General features: G+C 33.0%; 1 protein-coding gene across 1 annotated transcript; it reads left to right on the plus strand.

The window, feature by feature from the left end:
- Positions 1–1,171: 1,171 nt before the first annotated feature.
- LOC127800197 (dirigent protein 11-like) lies at positions 1,172–1,882 on the plus strand. Its single transcript, XM_052334673.1, has one exon. The coding sequence runs from the start codon at positions 1,307–1,309 to the stop codon at positions 1,853–1,855; it is 549 nt and encodes a 182-aa protein (XP_052190633.1). The 5' UTR covers positions 1,172–1,306; the 3' UTR covers positions 1,856–1,882.
- The last annotated feature ends 11,286 nt before the right edge of the window (positions 1,883–13,168 follow it).

Consider the following 13,168-nt stretch of genomic DNA (forward strand, 5'->3'; position numbering starts at 1 on the left):
ACTCACTGAACTTTATTCAACATCAATTATCCATCACTCATTACATTACCGTCTAATCTTGAAATACTCGTTACATCATCGTCTAATCTTAAAACATATTAAAAGCTTCTCGTATGTATTTGAGATTACTTATTTCTTAAACTAAAAGTTAAAAACTAAATCAATAATTTAAATTAAAAAAGCTACTAATGCAAATCAAAAGTAAAAAAAAGAAAAAGACTTGTTTAAATTTTTTACCTCCATTACGAATAATGAAATTTACAAAAATGTATTCAATATTGAGAACAAAAGCTAAAAATTGATTACAAAAATCGTACATTTTAGTTTGTAATTGAGGTAAAAAATCTAAGTAGATTTTTTTTTTTTTTTAAACTTCTGGTTTACATCAATAGATTTTTTAACTTGAATAATTGGTTTAGTTTTTGGTTTTTGATTTAAGAAACAAGTAATCTCAAATGTATACAAGAAGTTTTTAATATGTTTCAAAATCAGACGATGATGCCCCAGAGTATAGCTCGGATGGCAAAGGACATGTTGTAATATGCTGGTATCATCCCAGTAGGTTGCGAGTTCGAACCTTAGCCTTCCCAAGGCACATCCGGCGATTTACCTCCTCCTGCAAGATCAAGGACATGAGCATAGAGGGACTGCACAAGAGCAATAATCCCAAGATCATACGGTGATGTAATGAGTGTTTCAAGATCATACAATAATATAACGGGTGATAAATGGTTGACGTTAAGCAAAATTTAGTAACAATTCAAAGTTGAATGAGTAAATAGTTATATTTTTAAAATTTAATGAGTGTATGTTAAATTTATCTTTGTCAAGTCAAATTCCGTTAGCTATGTGTGCATTCTTTATTTGTAAAATTTAACAAATTATAACGAGTAATAAATGGTTGACGTTGAATAAAATTCAGTAAGTAAATAGTAATAATTTAAAGTTTAATGAGTAAATAATTACTATTTTAAAATTTAATAAATATATATTAAATTTATTCTTACCACATCAAACAAATTTTGTTAGCTACGTGAATATTTTTTGTTTACAACATTTTACAGAGTTATTACAGTTTTAAAGTTCAATAGGTGTGTACTATACCGTAATTTTTTTTATATAAAAAAAAAAAAACACCTAATTACACGCCTACTTTTGTCATCTTCCTATCTTGAAAATTCCCAAACCCTCGTGGGCATCTCCCAGTCCCCACAATCTCTGTGTGGGATAAAACAGCGCCGGCCGGCAACCATTTCACAGGAATCACAGCGATCCTTCCAAATCCATCCTCCCAGCATATTTCTCCATGTCCACTCTCCTCAACCTCGCTTCCAACCCCTTCTTCCCGCTCCTGGCCCTACCGCTCCTCTACTGGACTTTCATCCGCCCCCGCCCGCCGCCCCAGCCCAAGGAAACCAACCTCGTCGTCTACGTGCACGACCACTTCACCGGCCACGACGCTTCCGCCATCACGGTGGCCGGAAAACACGGGGCGGCCTCCAGCATCCTGCAGTTCGGAACGGTCGCCGCCGTTGACGATCCTGTGACCGAAGGTCCAGATCCGAAGTCAAAGCAGATCGGGAGGGCGCAAGGGTTGTACATCAACTCTCAGTTGGACGGGAAAGCGCTCTACATGGCGTTCTCCGTGATCTTCACGGAGGGGGAATTCAAAGGGAGCAGTTTAGAGATACAAGGAGCGGATGTGTTCGCGATGAAGGAGAGAGAGTTTTCGGTGGTTTCAGGGACTGGTTGTTTTAGGTTTGTGAGGGGGTTTGGGATTATGAGTACTGAGTTTCTGGACATTGCCAGTTTGAGAGCCATTATCAAGCTCAATGTAACAGTGAAGCACTACTGATATTGAAGATCTATCTTAATTTCTCAATGAGTTTTTGGATATTGAGGAATATTAGGTGGGATAACCACCACTTGTATATCGAATTCTTATAAAATCAAAGGAGATGATAGGACGATGAGAAAATAATGATACATGATCTCTTTAATTTCCTCTCAAGAAGAGACATTACATGAGTGATGACACGTTTGTCAATTATAATTCATAATATTATTCTTTTGTATAATATAAAAATATTTATATGTGGGTGTTTATAGACAATATTTTTTTATGTTACTTTAACAATTAATGTTATTTCATCAATGGTATATTAAAAAGCAATTATAAAAAAATACTGTAATACCAATTCTTTATAAAATTATTAATTATTTTTTAAAAATTATAAATATTTTTGCTTTGTGTAAAACGCCTTTACAATTTTTAAAAAATAATTGATAATTTTAAGAAGAGTGTTGTTAAATTCTTGAAGTAGTAGTTATAATTTTATAAACATAAATTTATGGAATATGATTGAGTTTGATATTCATTCTACATAGAATTCATTCTATGTAAAATTAATTGTAAATGAATTCCAAATTTTGAAGTTCATTCACTTCAAATGAAATGTAAAAATGAAAAATAAAAAGGCTACAAAACTATTTCGAATATTCATTTTGAGAGAGTTATATGTGATCAATTGATTTAAGGGTAGGCAAGAAAAAATCAAACCGTTCAAAGTAACGAATTCAAATTATTAAACCATGATTTTTGTAAAATTAATGGTCGATTATAATTTAATAATTTTAAAATCATTCAAAACGATTTGATTTGAAAGGTTTGTACTATGATGAACCGCAAAACTAATCAATTAATCGCAAAAAAATCAATTTTTTTAATTTAAATTTTGTATTTAGTCATGGAACTATGAATTTTAATTAATTTTCAAATAAATTAATAAAATCAAAATTTAAAATTATAGATGTACATGATTTTTTACAATTTTAATGTAGATGTTAATTTAGAAAAAAAAAAGTGGTATTTTTATAGGTAATTTAAAAATTATAATATTTTAAAATAATTTTTTTGAAATGTAGTACTTGAAAAATTTTAAAGAATCATGACAATAATTGGGCCCCAACCAGATCAAACCCACACATTGCCCATGTGTCACCCGCTGACATTTGTAATGCCTTTGATTGTATTTGGCAAGGCCAAGATGGTGTTATTTGTGCCGAAAGGGGAGCTAGCCTGGGTGCTAGGCCAAGTTGGCTAAAGGATGATCAGGCCACGTTGGAAGTTGGCCTATATGTTGGGCCCAAATTGCAAGGGAATGATCAAGCCAAGAGGAGCACGTGGGTTGGTCAAGGCGGGGATCAAGCCAACGGGAGAGGCTCGTGTGACGGGCAAGGCAAAGAATGAGAGGATCAAGCCAAGGAAGGAAACTCGTGTGTCAGGCAAGGCGAAGATCAACTGAAACAAGCGTTGGGAGCTGCCGTGGGGCAAAGGGGTGAGCCATGAGCGGGGCAAGGCACGGCACGGCAATGCCTTGAGGAGTTTGCTTGGGTGCAACCAAAGATGGCAAGGAGGCTTGGCAAGAGACTAGAGCTGCCAGGGGCAAGTGTTAGGAGAATATGGCATGCAGGGCAGAGATGGCTCAATTGTAGAGCCAGCTTTGAGGTTTCCCCGAATTCTTCAAACCCAATCCTAATCGTTTCACAAAACTAATTAAACCCCTTTCGAAAACTTCATCTTTCGCTTTCTCTCTATAGTATATGGCTGATATCAGAAACCTTTCTATGGGTTTCACGCTTGCTGGAGGTGAGAATTAAGATATAATAATTTGAATGGTGTTTGCTGTGCATTTGGAGTTGTGTTTTTGGGTAACTCGTTGAACTTGAGATGTTTTGTTGTGGTCAAGTTGATTGTATTGGTTGCGCTCCGGATGGAGCTGTGGTGAGTGCTGTAAATGAAGGGATTGAGATGGCTAGAGATACCCTTCCTATGAGAAGGGGCCTTGGCCTTGGGTAATTGTTAGCGTAAATGACGATGAAGATGTAAAATGAATTCAATCTTCTCTAGTTCTATATGCAATTTGTAGCATGATCGAATCACAATGGTATCTGCCCATTTTGTGGACCAAAAATGTCAATGATTTCATTGTTACACCACCCCCCGGGGGAAAAAAAAAAAAAATCCATTGTGAAAAGTCCTGGAATTATGAAAGCTAGATGGTTGTTTCTTGTTCTGCCTATTTTAAATAATTACAAAGAAAAACATAAGTATTAGATGTTAGATATATATATATATATATGTGATCTAACATATTACAAATATCAAAATAGTATTTAGATCAATGCAAAAAAATAAACGGAAGTTACCTCCAGCCATTGCAGTTTTTTTCATTTCTGATATTGACTCTTCCAAACTCTCAAACACCCCAAGTGATGGTGTATGATAAAGAGAAGGGATGATGAGTTTAGGGACCAAAACTATAAATTTATATTACATTCTTCCATCAAGAATATACATACGTTTGCCACTTTACAACTCAATCAGTAAGTGATTATGGAAATATAATCATGAGAGCATAATATGGACCAAAGAAATGTAAATAATTCATTTACGACCCACAACCATAATAATGAAAAAAATATAGGCCACTTTAATAAACTTTACATTAGAATCAATTCAGCATCATTCGAGAGAATCCTGAACCTCCAACAAAAAAAAAGTAATTTTTTTTCTTTAAAATTCTGAGAGATATCCCCTCTTAACTTTATTCAATCAATACTTATATACAGAAGAAAATAATATTACACTATCCATGTAACGTTGATGGTAAAAGTAGGTAACAAAACAACTAGGCCCAATTGACTTATTCAACAATGGACCAAAATTCAACTACTACAGCTAATGATAATAAATTAATAAAATAGACACGTATCAACTCTTTCCCTCTTAAAATTTAGCCTTGTCCTCAAGGTTAATATTTGGAAATTGGTTCCTAACAAAATCTCTATTCTCCCCAGTAGCTTCAGTCGGAGATAGACCATGCCAATGAATCAACACTTCTTGCTTTCCCTTTCGTATTCTTCTATCCAAGATGGCCTGGGAAATTGGAATTAAATTTTCCTCGGTCAAGTCCACCATCGCCAGCTGCATTTGCGCCACTTCCTCCCCCACCTTTTTTAACAATGAAATAATGAAAGACAGGGTGAAATTTTGAAAAGACAGGCAGTTCCAACTTATACACCACCTCACCTATCCTCTGCAAAACCTTAAAAGGCCCATAGTATTTTGCTGAAAGCTTCAAATTTCTCCTCATAGCTAATGACAACTGATGATAAGACTGCAATTTGAGATACACCATATCACCCGTCGAAAAGTCCTCCTCTCTGTGTTTGGAGTCATATACTTTTTTCATTCTGGATTGGGCTTCTAAAATGCCTTCGCGAGCAGCCCATATTATCCGGTCTCTTCCTCTACTGCTGCTACTCTTGCAGTACTAGGGACATATGTTAGCAACGTAGGAGGGAACTTGCCATAAACCATCTCAAAAGGTATTTGCTTAATAACTGAATGCCAGCTGGTATTATAGCAATATTCGGCCCAAGTTAGCCACCGAGTCCAAGATTTTTGTTTTTCGTCTTCATTCTATAAGTTTTTCTTGGCCCAAGTTTGATGAGTTTATCCATCAATCCCCCTTTGGGAGTTCTATTTCTCCAGATTATTTTGTAGAGTCCGAATGCATTTAGTGGTTGCGTGACATTTGACAAATGACTTTTGCCTTTTCATGCTAAGGCAGCTTATTGCAATTGTAACAGCATTGGATCCAAATCCTTGTCCAGTGGATTGTTAAGACCATGCAGTGGCCAAACTACATGCGTTAGAGTGGGCAATTGTCTCCACCCATCTCGACTTCTAAAATTGCCCTTCATCGCTTGATATTATGTATATAAATTATTATGTGCTTTAACGCTTATCTTTTGTAAAATAAAAAATATGAGACAATTAAGTAATGGCAAAAAAAATCGATATACAAGCTTTAAGACTTCTCCCCAATCCCAAAATCCTAACTCTGCCACTGAGATCATGCGAGATAGTTTCTAATGCAATATCATATGCATGTTGAAGTGAAAAAAGGGGCAGCTCTTTTTGACATTTGTGGAAGGAGAAAACAAAAGAAAAAAAAGACAAAGAAGAATTGGATGCACTGAAGCAGAAATTGACATAGTAAAAGAGGAAGCTGACAGCCACGGCCGCAATTAATTTACAGCAACCGCAATTCAAATCGTGGCCTCAAATTTGACTTTTGGACAAAAAAATATTCTATAGCAAAGGATTGCAGCACCAAATGCATTTTTAACGCGTAGGGGAGGCCTATAAATAGGTCTTCTCAACTCATTTGTTAACAATTTCAAGTATTTCATTTTGAGAGAGAATTAGAAATAGTTTGAATGTTTTTCCTATTTATAAGAGAGATTGTTGTTATTTAATTTCTTATGATATAGAGGGAAAATTGTAACTCTTATTATTTTTTTGTATTAAATTTTTCTATCTTTATCCGTAATTTTTATTTTAATTTATTTAAAAAATTTCTACATAAAATATGTGTCTCATTTTCTTTGTTCTTATTATTTTTCTCAAATTATTAGTTACGACCCTAAGCTAATACAATATTATTTTTCAACAATACAGGGCTGAGATTGTGTACTTAGGCACTTATTTAACAACAAATTTATCAAACCTTCAATTGTAGGCCTCCGTCGTTCATAAGCTTCCAATTTCAATATTCGTAAACACCGCGATATGCAGGGTGGGGTGATAACCGAACGTTGCTACGACTGTGGCCGCTGCTTCCCAGTTTGTCCATATGACAAAATAAGTAAATGCGCTTGTCAAGACTGGCGACAGGCGCTTCTTTTATTTCTTTCCATGTTGTTTTCTCTTAACCATGGTGGACTTTCTAGGATTTTGTACTTCCCCAACTCCAGTGTTGTGTCATTCTAATTGTTCTTTATTCAATTAAAATTGATTTAATTGGTAGGAGCAATTACATATATATGTAGGAGATGCTTCTGCTACAGCTGAGCTTATGACGAGATGATGTCGATGCCTTGGACTCCGGAGATACGTACAAGTGGAAGCTAGCCGATGACTCTCAAGTCTCAACCATGCTCTCCTTTTGACGTTTCATGCTATGGTATTCTTTTTATTTTATTTTGGTAGACACCGAAATGGACCAACTAATAACTACCACAATAATTTGTTTAAGACACCGAAATGTGACATTTTGAGAGTTCTGCTTGTGTATATCATCTTTACAACTTCATTTGGCGATGCTGTGTATATGTCATCTGTACTGTGGGGAGACGTGTGCTCATTTTTTAATATATTATTTAGGTTAGGTTACCTTACGTAGGAGATTCTACGTACCTTATCTTCAATGAACAAGATGTATTCCGTCATGCAGCCCAAGCTACGCAGCTTCAATCTACGGATTGGCAGCTGGTCTGGCCCTGTATACTTCAACTTATATAGCTGCTTGAATTTATTAGAAAATTAATTATCACAAACCATCCGAGTTTCCATCTTTCTGACTAGTTGTTCAAATGATACTTCCTGTTCACTGATCAAGCTTGATCATGGTCGGCCCATGAGTGGAGATATGGGGCGAGGCGCCACAAGGGAAGCAGTTGCTTTTTCCGTTCACTTGCCTGCTGATAAAGATGGGCCTCCTGGTTTGTATCCGGTGTCACTGTCAGCATCTGGAATACTTGAAATAAAGTTCTTTGTGCTTCTGGTCTATATATATACACTTTAACATTCATCTTGTATCAGTATGACCATTACGTACCCCTTTCAATTTCGTGCTCGTGCCGTGTGTGGCCTTCAATTTCTTGCTTTGGTTGGAACTGTCGAATGCTATGACAGAAACATGGATGCTTGTTTGGCCTTTAATTTCGCGGTCATATACTTTTAAAGCCTATGAGATCACACAATCATGGGTTAAATTCTTGTCAAAGTTACAATTTCAAACATGCTTTTGCAATAGGTACACATGACTTGGAAATACCATACACGTATCATCTCTTAAAGGATCATTAATTTTGGTCTACCACATTTTGTGCTAACTAATAACTAATAGTAATTGTTATCATGATAAATAAATAATTTACGTCGAGTTGGGCTTGCGTTGAAAAGTTTGAAAATCAATGATATAATTGAGCCTATTATGAGTTTGATCTAAAAATTCTATCTCATTTCAATTGGGAGCATGAACATTAGTGGAAATAGTTTGACACTCTAGACAATAGCTTATTCTTAGGCCCTTATGATTGTAATTATAGATTATTATAGGTTTGAAAGACTTAATTCTATTATGATTATGATTTAATAACTATAAATAAATAATTCTAGTTTATATGGACCACTTCAAATAATATGTAGAGTGATATATTCAAAATATTGCAATCGTGTATCACATATTTCATAAATTGATAAGTGAAATCTTAACTTCCAAAGTGATCGATTATAAAAAACAAGGAGTAATGTTTGTTTACTTTGATTAGTAAACTATATTATTATAATAGGATTATTATGAATATAAATAATTAAATTGAGCGATGTTAAATTATTATTTTTTTTATAAGTAGGTTAAATTCACATGTCATTATTTCTTTCATTCGATTTGACGTAGTACGTGTTAACATTTATGGTTTGTACGATTTAATCTTAACAAATGGGGTAATGCTTGGTAAGTGGGTCTAATCTTGTCCTCTGACAATGGGAGAGACTCTGATATGTCTACAAAATAACAAAGAACTGCCGTTGTCTTATCTGGGATGGGCTCTCTGGTATGGTTACATCAACAACTATCAAAACCTCTAAAAAAAAAAAATTTGCAGGATTGAGAGTAGTGATTGGAAAGGAGATTGCATGCAGTTGTTGCCTTTCAGGCATTTAATTACCATTGGAAAAACTGCCTCTTGTCCACTTAATTATTAGTGGACATGATGATCCTGATAGTACGATAGAGGAGGAGGGATTGTTCTTCTCTCATTGCTAATTAGTTTGCTCTTGCTCTAGCTCTAGCTCTAGCTGATGATGTCCTTTAAATATCTATCTTCAACTGGTCTGGTCGTCTTCTCTAAAACCGAGCATTGCTAGTGGTGTGGGGATGCCATTTTTATTTAAGCTTTGGTGGCTATTTATTGTTGACCTTTTAACCATTCCCAAACTTCAAACCATGTTACTAAAGGGTTGATTTTCTTCTGTTCTGTTCTGCTTCAACTTGAAATGCACGAGCAGACAGGGTTGAGCTGGAAATTGGAAATTTTAAATCATTTACAGCAAAATATTAATAAATAGTACAGGTCATTCAATGAAGCCTTTTCAAATTAACTACGACAAGGAAAGGACGTGTGGGAGGGTGACAGTCAATTCTGTGTCATGCGCTCGCACGTGATCATGTCCTCCTTTATTATATCCATCCTCGACCACGAGAAGTGTGATGCATTTAATGGCCACCAAAAGGCATGGCCGTTAAAATATCTAACCCAGTTATCCGCATAACATCATGAATATACTCACGTTTCGTTTGGTTGGCCGCCTCCACAGTCCACAGTCCACTCTATTCGCCCAGATAAAGGGCTGCCTACTGCCTATGCTTCACACCACACCACACGTCCAACCTTTTGTATTCAAATTTAATGATATTTTCCTTTTAAACTTGATAAAAATAGAGTAATGTTAATAATTATCTTAAAATAATTATTAAAGTGTAGTATTTTTAAATAAAATATATTTATTGTCGTTTTTTAATTTAAAAATAATTATATTAATTAATAAATTATTATAAATTAAAATGTATTTATCATCAATTAATGAAGGTATTTATAAATTAAAAATATATATTGCCTAAAATAAAATATATTAATTTACAGTACTCTAATAATATTCCTTATAAAAACTATTACTGATATCTAGGAAAAAGGTTAGTAGCCAACTAGCCCACTTGAATTTAAAGTAACTAATAGATAAGATAAGAAATTGGAAATGTTCTTTCTCCGTGTAGATATTTTTTAAGATTTAGGCTTATTTTTTAATTAAAAAAAAGAAAGAAAGAAAATTACGAGTGTTATTTCTTCATTATTATTACTTAATCATGTTTTCAAATGACGTGACACTTCATTAGTTTATTTATTTCAATTAAGACGTTTTAAGCCATCATCACTAATTACAATCTCGATAAAAACTTTTATTTATCGATGAAAAAGAAAATTAGTTATAGGCAATAAAATGGCCCAAATCTGGCTTTTTTTTTACTTTTAGATTTGATTGGAGCAAAATTTTAATAAATTTTATGCAGCACATGTCAAAGCAGCTTTGCCACATCTTGGAATTTTTTTTTCTAGGAGGGGACCGACCGAGTTCCTTCAATTTGGTCGCCAACCACGGCCTCCTTGGGGCCCATTTTTTGAACGGGACCAAGTTGGTTGTTGCATATGATACTCAAATGTACGGCTCTGATTTATCAAATTTATGTTGAGGCAATATTACACTTACAAATAAATCTAATTTGTCCACCAATCATCCGAAGCCACCGATCAATTGGCTTTACACCGTGGATTCCACCTCAGAAGTTAAAAATTAAAACTAAAATGAACACAAAAATAAAAAGGAAGGTATCTTTTCAAATTTTCTTTCTGATTGTATAATTAATTAGGTGTAAGGATGCACTCAAATACCCTAATCGTAAAGACAACGCTAATTAAACAATTGATAATTAGGTTTCTTACTTATATACTCAATTTATTTTATTAGGCCCATTAACGTACGTGGGATTCAATTTTATGTTAGGTAGTTTGCCCTTAATTTTATCTTGATGTATGAATTACTTCAAATGAGAGTTTCACTCATATTTAGTTATATATATCTTTAAAAAACAATTAATTTTTATTTTTGATATTTATAAGGCGATAAATTTTCACAATATTTAATAGAATTTTTAAAGAGGGATTAATTTGTAACAGTCGTTATTAGACAAATTAAAGTAGAAGGACTATACTGTTACATAACATAAATCGAGGGATCAATTATATTTTTATTCTAGTATAATTATAAATGATTTTTTTAAATAAATTGAATAATTATTAGTGTTTTATATATATATATAGGTACCCAGATAGAAAATTAAATATATTAATCAACGGCTATAAATAAATATAAATATATGAGTATAAGAAATGGTACAAATATTAATCCATAAATGAGGCTCAAAAATTAAGTGCACTGGATCTATACATATTACCATTTATATCCAAACAACCGGAAAATAAAGCCTTCTTTGTCGTGCACACGGCACCACCATCACTGTCCACGCACCAACCTATGTGATTTGAGTGTTTTCACCACAATATTAGGCCAAAAACAAATAATAATAATAATAACAGTGATAGTAGGGATGAGAGTACATTATTTTACATACAACTTATGTTAACGCATTATTTTATATACGACTTATATGGAGCATATTTGAGAATTAACAAAATGACATGTTTTTTAAAATATTTTTGAAATGGAATGAACTTACTTTTTTAAGTTAATGTCCAAAATAATCTTCATCCAATCGGTAATGGGCTTTTGCTAATCAGCTTACAGAGGAGATTAAGTTAATGTCCAAAATAATCTTCATCCAATCGGTAATGGGCTATTGATAATCGTCTTACAGAGGAGAAAAAAATAGTTAAGAGAATGAGAGAAAGACAATAATGATAGAAAGAGACATTTATGTTATCTCGAAAAATTGTCATTGTTGCCATTGTGAATGATCATTACTAATGTTGTGGAGTTATCTCTTTCTTTTTTATTGATAGCGACCAACAAAATAAAAGGTTCAATTATATTTTTAAATGTAGTGAGAGAATAAGGGAGAAAGAGAAAGACGGTGGAAAAGATAAGGTTCACGTTATTCTTTAAAAAGAATATTGTTATTAGAAAATGTGAATGATAATTATAAAAGATAGATAATTGTTAAGACAGACTTAATTTGTGAGGAGAAAGAAAGATGATTGAGAGGAGACTGGAAAAAAATCATTAATTTGTATAATAATTTAATGATAATATAGGTTTTTGTCATTTTTAAAATATTAAAAAATATGTATAAAATATCATATGAGTTTAGTGGTTCAACAAAACAAATAATAATAATAATAACAGTGATAGTAGGGATGACAAAACATTATTTTACATACAACTTATGTTAACACATTATTTTATATACCACTTATATGGAGCATATTTGAGAATTAACAAAATGACATAATTTTTTAAATATTTTTGAAATGGAATGAACGTACTTTTTAAGTTAACGTCCAAAATAATCTTCATCCAATTGGTAATGGGCTTTTGCTTATCGACTTATAAAGGAGAAAAAAATAATTAAAAGAATGAGAGAGACAATAATGATAGAAAGAGATATTTACGCTACCATGAAGAATTGTCATTGTTATCATTGCGAAGGATCACGATTAATGTTGTGAAGTTATCTCTTTCTCTTTTATTGATAGCGACCAACAAATTAAAAGATTCAATTATATTTTTAAATATAGTGAGAGAATAAGAGAGAAAGAGAAAGACAATGGAGAAGATAAGGTTCACGTTGTCTTTTAAAAAGAATATTGTTATCAGATAATGTGAATGATAATTATAAAAAATGAATAATTGCTAAATAAGACTTAATTTGTGAGGAAAAAGATAAGAGAAAGATAAAAGATTGAGAGGAGATTGGGAAAAAATCATTAATTCGCATAATAATTGAATGATAATATAGATCTTTGTTATTTTTAAAATATCAAAAAATGTGTATATAATATCATATGAACTTAGTGGTTCAGCAAAAAGAGACATCCACAAAACTCTTTTAATTTTAGACTCTCGACATGTTTTCTTGCTCTAATCAACTCATAACACATTTGAACACTTGCTCTCGATGGTCAAAGTTACTTAACAATTATCGTTCATTTTTTATCAGTTAAAAGTCAACTTTTATCACTGTTTAGAAATATTCAAATAACCATATTTTTTTTTTTGTTTTTTTGTCATTTATCACAAGGATAAAAATGGACATCAAACCTCACAAAGCTATTTGAGGATGTTTACACATGAGTGGCAATTAGTAAGGTTTTGGTATTCAATTGGTTAACAACATAGAGGTACTTGCAAAATCTTGTTAAAGTCGAAGGTATTTACTACAAAAAAAATAATAATAATAATAAACATCGAGAGTAATTTTTGCAATAAGCCTAAACTTACATGGTAAGCACACGAATTTTC

The sequence above is a fragment of the Diospyros lotus genome, chromosome 4 (assembly GCF_014633365.1).
Source record: "Diospyros lotus cultivar Yz01 chromosome 4, ASM1463336v1, whole genome shotgun sequence".
Lineage (NCBI taxonomy): Eukaryota > Viridiplantae > Streptophyta > Magnoliopsida > Ericales > Ebenaceae > Diospyros > Diospyros lotus.

Coding starts and splice junctions, on each gene's coding strand:
- LOC127800197 (XM_052334673.1), top strand. CDS start 1,307: ATGTCCACTCTCCTCAACCTCGCTTCCAACCCCTTCTTCCCGCTCCTG.